The 17,400-nt window shown below is 34.5% G+C and overlaps 2 protein-coding genes across 3 annotated transcripts; one reads left to right on the top strand and one right to left on the bottom strand.

The window, feature by feature from the left end:
• The first annotated feature begins 947 nt into the window (after window positions 1-947).
• LOC145620895 (uncharacterized) lies at window positions 948-7,687 on the top strand. Its single transcript, XM_081675621.1, has 11 exons — window positions 948-1,262; window positions 1,757-1,832; window positions 2,141-2,226; window positions 3,424-3,517; window positions 3,612-3,688; window positions 3,905-4,032; window positions 5,579-5,650; window positions 6,158-6,228; window positions 6,769-6,844; window positions 6,960-7,103; window positions 7,202-7,687. Exons 1-11 carry the CDS (start codon window positions 1,002-1,004, stop codon window positions 7,239-7,241), a joined length of 1,125 nt encoding a protein of 374 aa, XP_081531747.1. The 5' UTR covers window positions 948-1,001; the 3' UTR covers window positions 7,242-7,687.
• A 900-nt stretch (window positions 7,688-8,587) lies between these two features.
• On the bottom strand, window positions 8,588-15,074 carry LOC145620340 (formamidopyrimidine-DNA glycosylase-like). 2 transcript variants are annotated; one of them, XR_014108210.1, is made up of 11 exons: window positions 14,842-15,074; window positions 14,156-14,207; window positions 12,725-12,782; window positions 12,298-12,366; window positions 12,086-12,211; window positions 11,432-11,482; window positions 10,889-10,966; window positions 10,531-10,633; window positions 9,741-9,775; window positions 9,011-9,659; window positions 8,590-8,907 (listed from the first exon to the last, which is right to left on the bottom strand). XR_014108210.1 is itself a non-coding variant. In XM_081674998.1 (10 exons), the coding sequence occupies exons 1-10, from the start codon at window positions 15,068-15,070 to the stop codon at window positions 9,117-9,119; spliced, it is 1,344 nt and encodes a 447-aa protein (XP_081531124.1). In that variant the 5' UTR covers window positions 15,071-15,074; the 3' UTR covers window positions 8,588-9,116. The 2 variants fall into 2 exon arrangements, 1 of the variants encoding a protein (XP_081531124.1); XM_081674998.1 differs by having other exon boundaries at window positions 8,588-9,659.
• Between the last annotated feature and the right edge of the window lie 2,326 nt (window positions 15,075-17,400).

Below are 17,400 nucleotides of genomic sequence, written 5' to 3' on the forward strand. Positions count from 1 at the left end.
TTTCAAATCGGATTTGGATATCAATTTTTGATATCCGAGTCTTCGGATATCCGATCCGTGAACAGGTCTAGAGAGTAGGAACATAAAAACAGTCTCTATGCGCACCACGGGCCATGGGTAGAGATTAGAGAGTAGAGACCCCGGGATCGGGCAATTCAAGCCGGTATGGTGCGCAGACTACAAATTCGTAAACAAAATTGTTACGGATTTAGGCTCCGTTTACTTCACCTTATTTTTGTTGAACTGGAATTATTTTGCACCTTATAAAGTATAACATTAGTCATTTTTTACCCTAAATATTACTCCAGTCCATGGTACTATACTATGAGTCAGTTTTACAAATTTTGAGCTGAATTGTAAATTTAACAGATAGGTTTGACTCTAATTATTTAAGAAATTACCAATATGGATTTTGGGTTGTTGTACAATTGCAGAATAGGGTTGTGGTTATTTCATACATGGTAATTGTTTTTCTGATTTTATATTACAGTATACAGAGTATTGTTTAACTATTTTAACCATAATGGTTTTAACCTTGTGCACATATTTGTAGTCCATGCACGATGTTAGGTTAAGTTAAACTTCAAATACAAGTGCGCAAATTTGTAGTCCATGCATGATATTGGGTTAAGCCAAACTTCATATGAGAAAATGTCTTTATTCTTAGGGTCTGTTCTAATTAACTGAACTAAGCTGAATTAAATTGAATATTTTATGAGAGAAGAAAATTAAGAATTGAATTGAAAATAATCTAAGAGGCCTTTAGTCTGGCATTTCAATGGTGACAAATCAAAGGCCACAAAGTATGAGAAATAACAGCCACAATACACACAAATACAAGTATCATCATCTTACATGGCCCCAATATCCAAAATCTCAAGATTCTCAATCATACTCTACTCACTAGTCCACTAACAAGTGGTCGTTAATTGTTGCAAAAACAGTTGATTAATCTCCCGCCATCTTCCTCTTTCTCTCTCCTCCATAAAAGCTCCACTCTAATGGCGGCCACTGCCTGGTCTCTTCTCTCTCCTCCACTCAACCTTCAATTCTCTTCCACTTCGACTTCTAGAAACATCCGCCATTGGAGCTCAGCAAGAAGAACAGCTGCCGCTAAAATCTTTGCTAAAAGTAGCGACGATGATGATCAAACGCCGTCGTTTAATCCGTTTGGGTTCGTTACTGATAATCCGTCTAGTAAAAGCGCAATTCAACTCCCTGAGAGTCCTGCCGAGGACGGCAATGTCGGCCAAATGCTTAATGTCTGTAATCTTCTCTCCCTTATTGTTTTGAATTCGATTTTTATTATTCGGGTTTTGATATATGCAGCCCTTAGGGCTAAAGATGGGTAATTATAGCGTTGATCGGTGTTATTAATGTTTTATGTATTGACTTTTAGCTTCTAATAGCTAGCTTTAGGATTGCGTATATCATTTTCCTACATGCTGATCACATCATTGTGTTAGTGTGATGTAAATACTTTAATATTTGAAAATTGTCAAATAGTGTAAAGATGGTAATTTCTGTACAGGAGTGAAATGTTGTGTTTTTTTTACTTCTAATAGCAAGCATTAGGGTTGCTTATATCATTTTCCTACGTTCCGATTACATCACTGTGTTAGTGTGATGTAAATACAATAATATTTGAAAAATGTTAAATGTCAATATAATGTTAAATGGTAATTCTTGTATAGGAATGAAATATTGGGGATTTTCAGTATTTCATGTGGGTTTTAAAATTGTGGTTTGTTTGCAGAGGATAGAAGACAAGGGAAAGGACTATGGGCGTTATATTAAATCCGGGGACTTAATTTGGTTTGTTAGAGAAACAGGTAATTGTAATAATGTAATCCTCACCTTCTTCATTTCGAGTGTCGAGGTAATTACATTTTTAACAGTTGAGTTTCCAAATTGTTTTTGCATGATTGTTGAGCATCAAAAAACAGGCAAAATATGGTAGATTGGTAGGTTATTTGTTAGAATTTGGACTTCTTTACTACAATCTAAAGCTTAGAATTATTTGTTGTTTTGGCATAAGAACAGTAATTGGAAACTGTGACTTTAAGCTGTCTTTTGCCAAAGCTTAGGACAAATTGGGATGCTAGGGAGTACTGTTTGCCTGATGTATCCCTTTCTGTAGGTTCGCCTGATAGTAGACGTGGAACCATTGTCTTCCTTCATGGGGCTCCAACACAATCTTATAGCTATCGAGTTGTGATGTCACAGGTGTGTACCTAGCATATGTGATTAATTGGGTCATCTATCATGTTGGCTTCCTTATATAATGTATTAAAGGGGACATTTGTGTTGACACTTAAAATGTTTTTGCTACATTTACTTATGAATGTTCAACGTGATTGAAATGCTCTCTTGTGAATTTTAGAGGATACCTTGGTCCCTGCACTTCCATTGTACTTTGTATAGTTTTGGTGTTTCCCTCATTTCATTAACATAAGTTTGTCAAGAATAAAATATGTGATACCATGATCTTAAATCATGCCTATGAAAGTATTACAATATGATATGGTATATATGTTTTTATTTATTTACAGCTCTGGTGCTCTACATTAGACTCGGGTATCTGCGTCAGGCAGGGTATGTGACCAAGTGTCAAACTTGGCTATTTTATGAAAATGTTCCATGCTTTTGGTCCAAATGATGAGTTTAGTATTCATATCCAGTTAGAATGTCAAAGATCCGCCATGGGTATTTGAGGTGAGAGTTGAAGTAATATCGGTGGTCATGGCTAAATACACAAAGTTTAGGATCTAGAATGGACCTCTTAACTCTCAGGAATTGTAATACCTTTGGATATTATAATTCCTATAAATCTATGATGACGCTTCAAAAAAAAAATCTTCGCTAATAGTTTAGTAGGGTCCTTTCCATTCCTAGGTTGTTTACTAGTTTTGACTTGTCCATTACCATTTAAAGTATTTGATTTTCTTTATGCAACTTATCTCTAACATTTCCATCAAGTATTGTGGATCAATCCTCTTAGAGAATTTGTGTACTATACATTATATGATTGTAATGGTATACCCTCCATATAAATCATCCCTATGGATATAATAATCGTGGTACTGATTACATTTGAAGTCTTCTGGTATGTTAGGTCAGATTACCATTTTGTCCCAAATTATCAATTATTTGTCACCTTATTGCTTCATTTTCATATGTAGTCAGTTGAAGTTCTCAAACTGTATCAAGGAGCTTTCTTGTACTATAATTAATGATGTGATGTATCTGGAATGTCATTTCCTTGAATGACAGTGTTCTCAAACTTCTTGTGTTTTGATTTTCCTTGAATATTTCTGTCCTCTATTGGCCAGAAAATTTCAATTGGAATCTTATAAGTGGTTCTCTCTTGAAAAGATCTGTTCTGTTCTTCTGTTTGCTGAACACTACTGTTGATCTTGATAGATGTCTGATTCTGGATTCCACTGCTTGGCACCTGATTGGATAGGCTTTGGTTTCAGTGATAAGCCATACCCAAAATTCGGTTTTGACTATACAGGTTTGTGTTTTTATCATGTTGCTCTCTTTGTGAATTAAAACTAAATATTTCTTTCATTAATTTAAAGTCTGATGCATAAATCCTGTGGTAACAGAAAAAGAGTTCCATGATGAGTTTGATAAATTACTTGAAGTGCTGGGAGTGAGATCTCCTTTTCTTCTGGTAGTACAGGTGTGAACGACATGCACCGTAGATAAAGTCCCTGATTCAACTGTGTATGACCCATCCTTGCACCATATAACTAACTCTTATTTTGTTCGTCAGGCCACCAACATTTTCTTCATTTTGTTTTTAATTTTTAGCTTAATAAGTCTGATTATAGGATACTGCTTATTCAGAACCCTTACCTTAATTTTAAGTACTTTCATTAATCATCTATCCTTGTAGGGCTTTTTAGTAGGTTCCTATGGATTGACCTGGGCATTGAAAAATCCCGGCAGGATATCTAAACTTGTGATACTGAACAGTCCACTAACAGCTTCGTCTCCAGTCCCTGGATTGTTTCAACAACTAAGGTTTTGGTCTATCACTACATGTTATTCCTTTTTTTTTTTTCATTGATTATAAACAAGTACTACTGTATGCATGATCACCTACCTGCTATACACTTTCTTGGCTTAAACTTCATGTCTTCAAGCATGTAGGGTATGTGATGGTTGAATTGATTTTAGTTTTTAGCAGCATTGTTGTCAATCAATTAATTGTCATCATTAATGGTTCTGGAAATTAGGAAACTAACAAAAAACCTTCCCATATCCATTATTGCCTTTTGCCATCAGTTCACTTAAAAGTCTTCTTGTACTTATAGCTTATGGGATGGCTTCCACTTTCCACAGGAATTTTTTGGGTTTCATTTCATATAGAGTATGGTTAATAGGCCAATGTGGGCCTCAAGAGATATTGGGTATTAACTTGGAGAGCTTTACCTCAATTTTTCAGAGATATTCCACTGATATCTTGAAGTGGTCTACTGTTCATGAATCTGTAGTAAGAATTGATGTTGTACATAATCGTAGCAAGCTAGCAACCAATATTAGAATTTTCCATAGTTTCTGATTTTCTGTAACCTTTGAAATAGGCATCCTAGAAACGATTTTAAGTAGATGTCATATATAATTAACATGTCCAGTGATGCTTAATGTCCAAACCCCTTCAATTTGGTGGTCATTAATCCGTCCAAAGTCTAAGGCCATCATTGCAATGTTTTTGTAGTTGGGGCCAATAACTTCTGAGAAAGGGATATAAGACATTAAGGGAAACCTTTTGGGTGAAGAAGGTTTTACTTGAGCCATCAATTATTAAATATATCGTTTTGTCTTATTTTGGATATTGGCTCACCTAGTCATCTGAGTTGAAATATGAATTAATCTGGACAACCGCCCTCTGTCAAGCTTGAAAATTTTGTTGCCAACTGATCTGAGTTTGAAGTGTGAAGCTCTGAGATCATAAAGAGGTAGATTTGGCAAAAAAAAAAAAGGGGGGGGGGGGGTCTAATATTCATTAGGGCCTGGCACTTTCTGTGGAAAATCCATAGGGTGGAAATAAAAGTAGTTGTAAATGGTTGTGCTGTATTATTTATCATCTAATTGGGTGTAGCAAGTTCCAATTCTATTGCTACAAGAAAGGAAAACTTTCCTCATGGACCTAGCTTTTTTAAACATTCTTACTTGAATTCTGTGTGACAGTGTGAGCCTGTGAGGAATGCATTGTAGTTGAGATTATAACTTGAAAATTTAACTTGCGAAAGTTATAAAGTCCTAGGACAGAATCCTTGGCGAGATGTTTTCTGAAACCTTGACAAGCCTGCAAATGATGATGCAGTCAGATTTCTGTTTATAGTCATTATCCCCCCTCCCTCAAAAAAGAAAAGAAAATTGTAACAAGAGGTTCGTGATAACTGAACTAGAAGACTCCAAGCAAGATTATTTGATAATTCTTAAAGTTGATGCTGTAGATCTATAGAGGAACCACCTGACTTGAGGAATATGATCAGAAATGTCTTTTGTTATTCTTCCCCCCTTAACCAAATTCTGAGGAAATTGTATGTGTTTGATTTTGCAGATTTCCTCTTTTAGGTGAATTCACAAGCCAAAATGCTATTATTGCCGAACGATTTATTGAAGCAGGTAGCCCGTATGTATCCAGTTCATCACTTCATAGTAATCTCTGCAGTAACTGTCTTTATAATCCTTGATTAGTTGCATATACATTTTATTTTATCCTGGTAACAAGATGATTGAATATTCAAATTACTGATCAGGGAGTATCTTTTCTGGCAGAAATCTGGCGATATAGGGATCCTAGCTGTTTTAATATCTTTTTATCATTTTTGTTTGTGCAAGTTCTGAATAGTAATTAATTGAATACACCCATACAAAGAAGCAATTGATCTTGTAGGTAAAGGGAACATCCTTGTGAATCTAAGACAATAATAATGCTGCTGATTTGGCAGGAACTTTTATGCTTTATTTTTAGACATGTGATGCTAAAACTGAGATGTATTGTGTTCAATTTTAAGGAGCAATGGTAAATAAGGTGTTACAAATCTGGAGATTTGAGAGGCTGCAATTGCAAATCTACTGTCTTTTGTGCTAAGTTCATGTATAAAGTCCTTTCTGACTGCATTTATTGTTACTACAGTTATGTTCTGAAGCTGGAAAAGGCTGATGTATACAGGCTACCGTATCTGTCAAGCAGTGGTCCAGGATTTGGTTCGGCTTCTAATTCATTTCTTTTTTGTCATAATTTTAATAATGCTGGAGATGGGGTTTGCCCAAAAAAATTAGTGTGGTTATTCTCCAACTGTTTTGAGTGTAGTTGACTTCATTTAATCTTCTGGTCCTGCAGTGGAATATTCCTGGTGAACAAATACTTTTTGTTGCCCAGCCAACTGGATCACTTATTACTGTCACTCAAACTTGTAGTCTTCTTTTTGTTCTTTATCCTCCATTATCAAGCTGGCAGCTCTGACGTCGAGTATTCACTGTCTCCTCATGAATAAGTTACAAAAGGACCTTGATTAATTGTAAATATAATGGACAGTGAGATCCTGGCCTGTATAAAATGTTTCCTCGCCTATCATATGGATGATCTTGATTGAATGTGTATTTGTGGGAAAATTTGCATACAAGAATCTGAGAATTACATCTATGCTGCTTATACAGACATTAACTGTCTTGCGTAAAGAGTGATGATATTGACTGAAATTCATTATGCTTGCTGAAGTTAGTCTTATGATTTTTCTGCTCTAGCCTTGCTTGAAGCTGCAAGAAGAACAAACTTCAGAGAGGTAGCAACTCAGATAGCTACAGGGTTTGCATCTGGAAGGTACTATTTCGAGTTAACTAGCTTTTATGCCAACTCTAATAGCTAGTAGATTAGTATCAGGAAAGTGCAGTTATAAGATTGCTAATATGCATAAACTCAAACATTGTTTTTCCAGCTGGGATAAACCTATACTGTTAGCATGGGGTATATCGGACAAATATCTCCCCCAATCAATTGCAGAAGAATTTCAAAAGGGTAATCCTTCAGTTGTGAAGCTTAAATTAATAGAAGGAGCTGGTCATATGCCACAGGAAGACTGGTAAGTATTCTCCTGTTCAAATATGCGATATAGCTAGAAGTAGTGTTCCTAGCTTGAAGATTGTCTTTGTTTAAAGCTGATAGATGTAATGTGTGCAGGCCTGAAAAAGTTGTTGATGCTTTGAGAATATTCTTATGAAGTCAACGAAGAGAAACGTATAGCCTGAGAATCTTTGAATGGGCTTATCAAGGGATAGTAGCCATGGCGCCAAGGGCAAGTGTAACAGTAAGAAAGGAACCGATGTGGCAGACAAAATACATGCTTCCATATGAACTTTTCTTTTGCAATTATTTGAACTGGGCTGTTTTTCGTGTCGGTTAAAAGAGATTAAACACTATCATCACCCAGTGCCACAGGCTCCAACTACTTCCTATGGAAGAATAGGAGTCAGATGTATGATACATAATACAGTATTACAGGGGTTTTTTTTTATTCAAGAGTGTAATTAAAAGAACCAGTTCTAAGCTGTTTACCAGAAATAGAGCTTAATTTTTTTGTTATACACTAGATTGTAATCTCTTTAATACTGCCAGGAGCCCTAAAATTTGGACCCCAAAGGTATAATAGACAACTATTGTGGAACATGATACCGTTGGCACATTTCAGATCACCAAATTTCGTACATTTTTTTTTTGTACATATTGGACTTAGTTACTTTGAATTTTATAAATGTCATCCCAAATCATATAAAAGTCAATTTCGAGAAGGGGAGGCTTTAAAGTGATTTGGTGACATGAAAATTTTGGGTAAATGGTGGCTGCTTAGAATTTGAGCCAAAACATGATTTGGTAAGGAAGGAGGTATTATCGGTGGCTGCTCTAGTGCTTTGAATTTGGCGGGTTTAAATGGTTATTTATCAAACTTGCTGTTATTCTTCAACGTGTAATGAAAAACTCTGTCTAAAGAAAAAGAAAGAAATAAAAATAAAAATAAAAACTTTGTTAGATGGTCAAGTAAACTGTACAAGGGCTTCTAATGCCGTAGCTGTAATCAATTTCTTTCATGTGGAACTCTGTTTAAGCATATTTGGAATACCAACAATTAATGCTTTGAGGTTTTAAATAAAAAAAATGATAACCTTTGAAGATGCAAAGTGTATTAGTTTATTTCTTAATAAATCTTAGGTGAGACGGACTTGCTATAATTTATGGCAAAAATATATAAAGAACGGAATGAACATATAAACATTGAAGGTTGTTACTTCAAGTTACAAGTCTTTAGGCACTCGACTAATTGATTGATGGATTGATACGTGATATTATCATAGAATACTTTTGCCATTTTGTTCTAGAATTGTGACTATACATAATTTAAAACCTTTAATCTATACTATAATAAATTAAATGTATATTGTAAATTGTAATTCCATCAAAAAAAACTAAGTATTTCATGAAAATTGTATATATCAGAAATTAATGGTATGGGCAAAATTATGACGCCACTAATTATTTTGTAAATGCAAAACTCCCCATTAATTTTTAAAGTGAAGTTTGCAAGCAACATGCAGTCACCATCTTCCCTAATCTCATTGCACATTTGCACCAAACAACTGTCTTTCCATCACTCAAATACAAATACAAAACGTGCATATCATGCTAGATACCATGACAGGCTTCGGTGCCCATCAATTCTTAGTATCCACTTCTAAAAGAAGTGAGGAAAGTAAGGTCTGAAATTGGTTTTTACTACTGTTTCACATAGAACAAATACAGTTAGACAAAAGGGCAATTCAGAACACGGTGTCCCACTACAGCGACAAATTACAGGCCCTCCATTAGCCTAGAACGCCAGCGATATCTATATCCTGCATTATGTTTGAACATACACAAGAGAGCATCAAACATACTAAGAACACGTGCATCGACTAACTGCTAACTAACTTGACATTAAATTTAACTAAATAATACCCGAAGCACTGTTATCAAAATTGATGCTCGTTGAAGCTTGGCAGGAATAATCTACAAAATCCATTTACTCTTCTTGATACTCTTCTTGTGCCGTCCAAAAGCTTATCTATTTTGCTTTCCGTTTGGTCTGCTTCTGGGGCTTTTTAACTCCAGCTTTTGTTTGATTCTTATCATTATCATCATGGCCGGCATCATCATCACTAACATCAGAATCAATGTTTTCTCTAGACTTCAACTCAGCTGTAGCCTTCTTTCCCCAACCCCTGGATTTCTTGCTCTTGTTAACATCTTGACTTTCATTAATTCCTTGTGGTTTCCTCTTTGCAGTAGCCTTGTCATCATGAGTTCCTTTTGTCTTATCATCACTCTCATCATTATCATCATCATCACCACCATCATTACCACCACCATCATCATTTTTAGCGGACTTCTTCCTTCTAGGTGGCTGCTTTCCACTTTTGCTATTCTTTATTTGCTTAGATTTCATATTCTCCGTTTCCTCTTCCCTACCATCCCCATTATCATCATTTGCATCATCATCATCGTCGTCATCCTTGTTCTTTTTAGAGCCTCGTTTACTTGGTTTAGCAGGAGCTTCTGTGGCTTGCACTCCAGTTAGCTTTTGCAGTTCCGGAACATAAGCTGAAGTCTGACAATAGAATGCAAAAAGTTAATTCATTGCAGCAGTACAATTGAGCAAAAGACAGATCATTTTAAAAATAAGACATACCCTTCCGCGTACAGTGATGAAGTCAATTTTCTTTCCTGCATGATGCCAGGAAGATAATATCATAAGAATTCATCACCAATTTTTTGCTAAAAGTTGTAGTCTAAAGCTAATACGCAACAGCTACATCCAATGCATAAAATCACAGTAAAATGATATGCACAGTAGAGGATGATTGTGTTGAGAGTCAGAATATTTGGTTAGTATGCTTCCCAAGTCCCAACATTTTGCAGATTTTGTTATGTGACTACCGAATAGAGTATCTCGTAAGGGTAGGACACAACTGAAGGAGATTAAGATTTAGCAATGCTTAACAGTTCCAGGAAATGTTGAGTCAACCCAAAAAATTTCGATTCCAAGTACAAAAGACAAAAAAGTCCATAAAATGTCACTTTTATGGCTGAGTTTGAACATCCTCATACAGGTTAACTTGCCAGTCTCTTATTAGCTCTACTGAGGCAGCTTGATATCCACATAAAATCCATTTTCCAGCAAGCGCATTAACTTGTGTAGTTGCGAAACAGAGGATTTGAACCACAAATAATTTTTCATGTCACAATATCAATGTAACATCTAAAGAAGCAAATCTGAATTGCTAGCCATCATCCAAAATGCCAACATGCCATCATTTTTAATTAAGTTGGTTCATTTCATTTACCGTCAATAGCAACTGAGAGTGCTCATTATGAACTGGCAATTCAGAAGTGTTTAAAAAAGAGTACAGTTCACCCAACACAAAGTATGTACACGTTTTTAAAAGGAAAAATAAGATTGTCTGAGTGAGAAGTCAAACCATCGACAAAAGCCTTTCCAGGCTTCTTTTCCCGTGAATGAAAAATCCAATCACTTGGATATTGGCTACTATCAGCCCCAACCTCAACAGCCTTCTCAAGTACCTAAACGGGAAATGGTAATTATTAGAAATCTTACCATCAACTTTTCCAGCTTTTTTACCCCAACGAAAATGAAATAACCAATCAGAAGGAAAGTGTTGGGAATCAGCATCAACTTCAACTGCAAGCTGTATAACCTACAAGTGTTGGGTCTAAGCATCCTTTTAATCTGTTTAAACTTCCTTTCAATTGAACATTTTAAACTAAATTACTGTTTTAACTTTTAAGAAATGTTCTGTGTATTCAAAGACAACCCACCTCCTTTATGCTCTTCAGTAGTCTGGTACCCTCCTCTTTTGATAGGGAAGAGGCGTTTTGTGAAGGATGAATTCTTGCCTGTGGAGAACAAAACAAAACCATAGATATTCATGAACAGCTGATTAAAATTTCAGTCTTTTCGATTTCAACAATATGCAAAATACATTTGGTTCTATACTACGTGTAATTCTTTTAGAGGAACTTTAATAAGGTAACTTGAGGTATAACTTCATAATTAGAGATACCCTCAGTTAGACTGAACAATACATGCACAGAGCATTTATTATATAGCCTAAAGAATACAAATATGGAATGTGATTTATAATTTAAATATTGTTATAAATTCAACTTGGTAGCTGGTAGCTCTTAACTGAATTTAGAAACAATCAAAGGCATTTTCTTGCTTTTCAGTACTTGTTCATCCAACAAAAGCTAATAACCTAGTTTGCCTTTCAAAAGTTCCATGTTAGAAAAGTGAACAACTAATTTGAATATGCGGAAGAAATATTCCTCTACCAATAAAAAGTCGAATTGAAAACTCACTTGATATAGAACTTCATCTGCAACCCAATTCCCGATGCCAGAAATAAAACTCTGCAAAGTAAAACAAGACTCGGCATCAATGTAAATAAATGAAGGTATATTGACAGATAAAAATGTTAGAATTAAGGCACAATCACTTGAAACCAAAAACTAAATTACTCCTAGTTCAAAGTATAATTGAGTTGGACACAGATTCCATGCAGTTAGTCCCAGTGTCACACAGCCAGGAAAAGAAGCTAGAAAATTATAAATTTGAAAAGAAAATCAAAGTATTATCTTTCATGTCGGGGACTTTGGAGATTGATATGTAGAGTACATTCTCATGTAAACATACGATAATTCTGTACGATACAAAATATTTCATGCAAAAAAACAGATTGAAGTACCAAGATGGATATTGTTAAAGTGTGTGGAGCATTGCAAATCTACTACATACATTTATAAGATAGTTTTTTTTAGGCGGCTTTGGGAAAACCCGTATTTAAGCAATTTGGATAAAAGGTCTGGCTATAATATACCACAATTTTTCCTCCCCAGCAAATGTCAATGATGAGGAACAGTCTAATAGCCTCAGCAAGCAATAAATAACATGATTTTACACTCCAAAGTTGCATGAAACTTAATGCCACTTTGCAAGTACTTCAAATTCCTGACCTGATCGAGCAATAAAGGCTTAATTGCAATCTTCTTTTTGCTCAAGGATTTAATGAAATCCCCTTCAGTCATGGGTTCCAACAAAGCATCTGGACCGAGCGCAGATATTGGTGGAACCAAAGCTGGCTGCATCAAGAAATAAGCAATAACTGGCGAGTACATTTAAGATCAAAGAAATGTGGAAAGTGGTATGCTTGGAAATTCTCATATACATTATCCAGCAAGCGAACTGTAGCAAATCTCCTCTTGTCTGTGAAAGATATCTCCAGACCATCATTTAACTGTAAATACAGAATAAATTCATTTGAAGCTCAGCAGCAGCACCAAGCAATATCAAAAACAATGTTGGGTGCTCAAATTTTGAAGCAGGAGCAATTACATAAGGAGATACTAGTACCTACATAATTATAATCATGTCAACTTAAAATTCTAGGAGCTAAACAGATGGGTAAGTAATTACCTAAAAAATTTTCAAAGCGAGTTGTTGCTCTCATGCCCATAAACATATTAAGTTAATGAATTATGACATCAGATAGGACATAATCAAGAAAAACTTATTTCATGACCCTGTGCAGAACACAGATTACAGTCTTTCTATAATGAATCCTAGATATTGTCGCTGAGATTAAGAATGCTTACTTCTATGAAGAACTTGGAATATTTTGAGGGCCATTCATCAGCATCACTTACAGCAGATCTGCAGCCAGTTGAAATACACGAAAATTTAATACAGTTTGTCCCGTATTTAAATTTGACACAGCATATAACATGCTTATTAGAAACATCAAAAAGTCTCACCAGTCACAAAGCATATGATCATATGTAATTAAGACCTCATCAAATGAAGAGACATGAGGCAAAAGGAAAACGACCATAAAAATCTAAGAAACTCGAGTAACAACAAATTTCACAGAATGGTTGCATTGAATCTCTCTTCTTTTATTGGGATGGACGCATTGAATCTCAAATTTCAGTACATTGTTCAAGAGGAAAATCAAAGATTAGGTCAATACAAGTCTAAAAAAGGTCAACTTACTTCTTGAAGTTATAATTTATTGATAGAGCTTGCTGCATGTGGTTAGAAAAGATATTCAATCGAAACAATGTGGTTTGCGTTGTAAAGCATTATCCATGGGGCAGGAGTTATGAAGGGCAAGGAAAAGATGTTTTGACAGATGGACCATTACCTTAAGCATATCAGAATTTGATAATTTTATAACATCTACAACAATAGTATCCAGCCGTCCAGCGACACCAAACTAACTCCAAATCTCCAGGATACAGATATGTTGGAACTTGGAAGTACATATAGGTTTCTCGAAGCTTCATCTGATTTCTTTCAAAAGCCACTTTGTTGGCAGAGAATACAGAGTAAGTTTAAACATATATCTAAAACTCCAATTGTCTTCAAGTGAAAATTACATCAGGGTGTGCAGTGTAAGCTTAAGACATGTCATGCTTTTTCTTAAACTCGAGGGTCATTTGGACAATTTGTAGACTAAAATGTTTGCTTAAAAAAATTAGAAGTCTTAGAACCGGATACATTACTCTCAGAAAGCAATCTCAGCCTTCAAACTCTAGCACATCAATAGGAAATAGTTCACATCAGAATAATGGGTACCGGGTACCACAGACCCTAAAGTATATAATGATAGCCTAATAGATGAATTCCACTTTACAAAATAACAAAAAAAATAAACTAGGTTTAACATGCTGCTGCACAGAAGCAGTGCAGCACATTTCATAAGCAAATCAGCTACCAATTCAAGAAGATTTTTCCTTTTTGACAGCTAACCTACTTAGCAATATTTTGTTTTCTAATGCCTAAATCCTAAACTCAAGGTTTTAGACAAAGACTCAAGAATAGGTCAAAGGCCACATGAGGATCGAGTTTCAGTATTTCACATGCAATTCACCCTCAATGATCCACAGTGCTACGCACACAAACCACTTAAACAAGCAAATACTGTAATTAGAAATGAATTCAATAAACCTGAAATAATACATTAAACGAAAAGGAAAAACTTGATGCACATCAGCACTTGGTTGATGAACAATTATCTATCATACCTTTTATACTTGGTAATTGCCACACCCTTAATATATACAGCCCCTGCCATCCCTGTGACACATTACACATCATAGTTACACATTCAATCTTACAGCGAAGATATACATATAAGATGGAAAATGAAGTATACACCCCGCTTGTTACAAATAGACATATCATTGTTCCTTACACAAGGCCCTATTTAACACTTCCTCCATCCCAATTTACGTTAGTTCTTCCCTTTTTCAGTCTTAATTCATACCTTTTCCATAATAGTTTTGATTACATACTAATGAAATGTTTTAAAAGTTGAAATTTTTACTAACCCACTGAAACAATCCTATCAAGATCCCACATAATATTTAATTTTTCCCCCTTTTTACATAGCTTTACAAAAATTGATGAACTTTGACTGCAAAATAAAAAATAAATAAATAAAGAGTTAATTCTAAGTTAGAATGATGGATTAGAAATCAGCAAATTGCAGAATTCTCACGTTTTTTAACAACATTTCAAATTCTAAACAAATTCAATAGAGAATACCCCAAATTCTTATCACTTTATAAAGCACAATTTCACCATCTCAAAAACCCTTATCAATCCATTAAAAATTTCCAACAATTCTATAAACCCTAAAATCAAAACAAATTAGGGTAACGAAAATTCAGAATCGAGAGAAATTAAACCTAGGGTTTTGAATCATTACCAAATTGGAATGAAGGAAAAGGAGGGGAATCAAGCTGAAGCCACATGTTCTTGCCCTTACGATGAGCAGCAACAATGGTTTTATTGAGAATAGCAGCTTCGAAATCGGAACGCGAGACTCCATTGATAACCTTGGAATCATCTGCTATGATTGATTTCACTATTCTCTTACCTATGCAGTGCTCAGCAATGGCGGACCTCGCTGCTTCAACCTCTGGAAGCTCTGGCATGGCGGAGGAGAGAGAAAATGGCGGGTGAGTTTGTTGTGTTTAGGAGAGAGAATATTTCGCGCGCTTTTTTTAGGTCTCTGGTTTTGGTATATGAAGCGACGGAGAAAGGGAATAAAATCTTGATTAATTTAATTTATTTATAAATAGGGAAGAAAAAGAAAAATAGGAAATTTTAGGAATTTGATGCAATACTTTAATTTTTGAAATTTATTTGATGAAAATGAATTGACTCTTTATCATTATCATGAAGTTAGGGTCTGTTTTCATTGACTGAACTTAGCTATGCTGAACTGAACTGAACTGAACTCAGCTGAACTGAACTCAGCTGAACTGAACTGAAATGAACTCAGCTAAACTGAACTGAAATGAATATTTTATAAGAGAAGGAAATTAGGAGCTGAACTGAACTGAACTGAATTGAGCTGAACTGAACTGAACAGAACTCAGCTGAACTGAACTGAATTTCAACGTAAGAGAACAGGCCCTTAATTTGTGTTTAGAGCGGACAATATTCCGAGTATGTACGTTAAAATTTCTTGTATGTTTCATGTATTATAAGAGCATCTCCAATGGGTTAATTATAAAGACTTGCTTGCAATAGAAATAAATTTTTTAGCTACATGCTTACCATTGGAGAACAAAAAATTGAGCAACATGCTAGCAATTGTAACCCAAACAAGCTACATGCTTGATTGAAAAAAAAGACAAATAAACTCCACTTATATTGTAACATGTGTATAATTATTTATTTATTTTTTAAAATTTAATTTTACAAACTAAAAAATGCTGTAATTTACCATTAGAACACTTTGTTGCTAAAAAGTTTGTAGCTTAAAAATTAATGTGGAAAAGCAAGCTACAAAGTATTATAGATTTAGTCGAATAAAATGTTTTGTAAAAAAAAAATATTCATGATCTACATTAACTATATTTGAGAAAAATAAATAAGCAAGAGTATTAGATAGCAAAAATGGTATGACTTCTTATTTATTTTCTAATCACCCAAGTTTAATTCTTGACATAAATATTTTTTAATTGACACATACCGTTTATATTTCTAATTGGGTGATGTGGTATCTTCTTGGTGGAAGAGAGGGGTGACATGTGGTATCCTGTCAAGGTTCAGCTTAAAGAAAACTTAATAGACGGAGTTCTTATTGGGTAGGGTAAATATAAGGCCAAAATATTTGTCAAATTTAACAGATAATTGATAATGTACAAATATTACATACATAGTTTCGTATTAATATATACTTATTATTGTTTTGTCCAAAATCATTTTATTAATTAGCTTGTTAGTTTGTTCATCGTCGAGTCCATTATCGGCTTGCAACCCGCATTGGTTGCGCTGGACCCATTATTGGCTCTATGACCCTCTTTCACCCAACTTGCCTAATAACTAGCTTAGGTACGGAGTATACTCTATTCTATATCATAAAATTCTTCCTTTGATCCCTCCCCTATAATTTTTCTACAATTATCAAATTAAGTATAACATCTAGTATTGTAATTTTTTTTTTTGACAAGCAGTATTGTAATTATAGCTTAGAAACGGAAAAAATTAATTAGATTATTGGTTTGCCAAGTTGTTATTATGGAGTAGTTACATACATACTCCCTCCATCCCCAAAAGATAGTCCCTTATGGCCTATTTTTAGTCCCAAATTGATAGTCCCATTTGCTTTTTTCAAGTACTATTAATATCAATTTTTTATCAAAATTTCCTCCAATTACAACAATATTCGTGCAAATTTAATTTTCCCATGTAAATTTTGTTTTTCAATGTACTTTTATTACTTTCTTTCTCTACTATTTTACATACCCAATGTAAATTTATCTTTTCAATGTAATTTTACTACTTTTATTTAAGTTTCTTAATTCCCGTGATTTTTGCCCATAAGGGACTATCGTTTGGGGACGGAGGGAGTAGTATTTTGACTAGTTTTTCGTTTATCAAGAGTGATTGGTATCTTAATTGCATGTACCATGGGCCATGGCAAAGTCTTCCCAACCATATGACATTGTTTATACAACTTTGAAAACAAATCAAAGTGTAGAGTAATTGTTTGACTTACATAGATTTCTTGAAATTTTCAGAAATTAATGTTAAGTGATAACTTTAAAAAGTTATTCCCATTGGTGTAAAATACTCAGGCAAGTTTTATTTCATGATTATTTTATGTTGTCTATTTGTTCACGCTTTTAGAGAGTTAGCATATGAGAATATACCAAGGAGTAGTTATAGAACTTATGTCCCTTTAAAAAAAAAAAAAGTTATAGAACTTGTGTGAAAATCGTTGATGTGAAACAGTAGAGTAAATATTTAGAAC

The sequence above is a fragment of the Chenopodium album genome, chromosome 27 (assembly GCF_948465745.1).
Source record: "Chenopodium album chromosome 27, dcCheAlbu1.1, whole genome shotgun sequence".
Lineage (NCBI taxonomy): Eukaryota > Viridiplantae > Streptophyta > Magnoliopsida > Caryophyllales > Amaranthaceae > Chenopodium > Chenopodium album.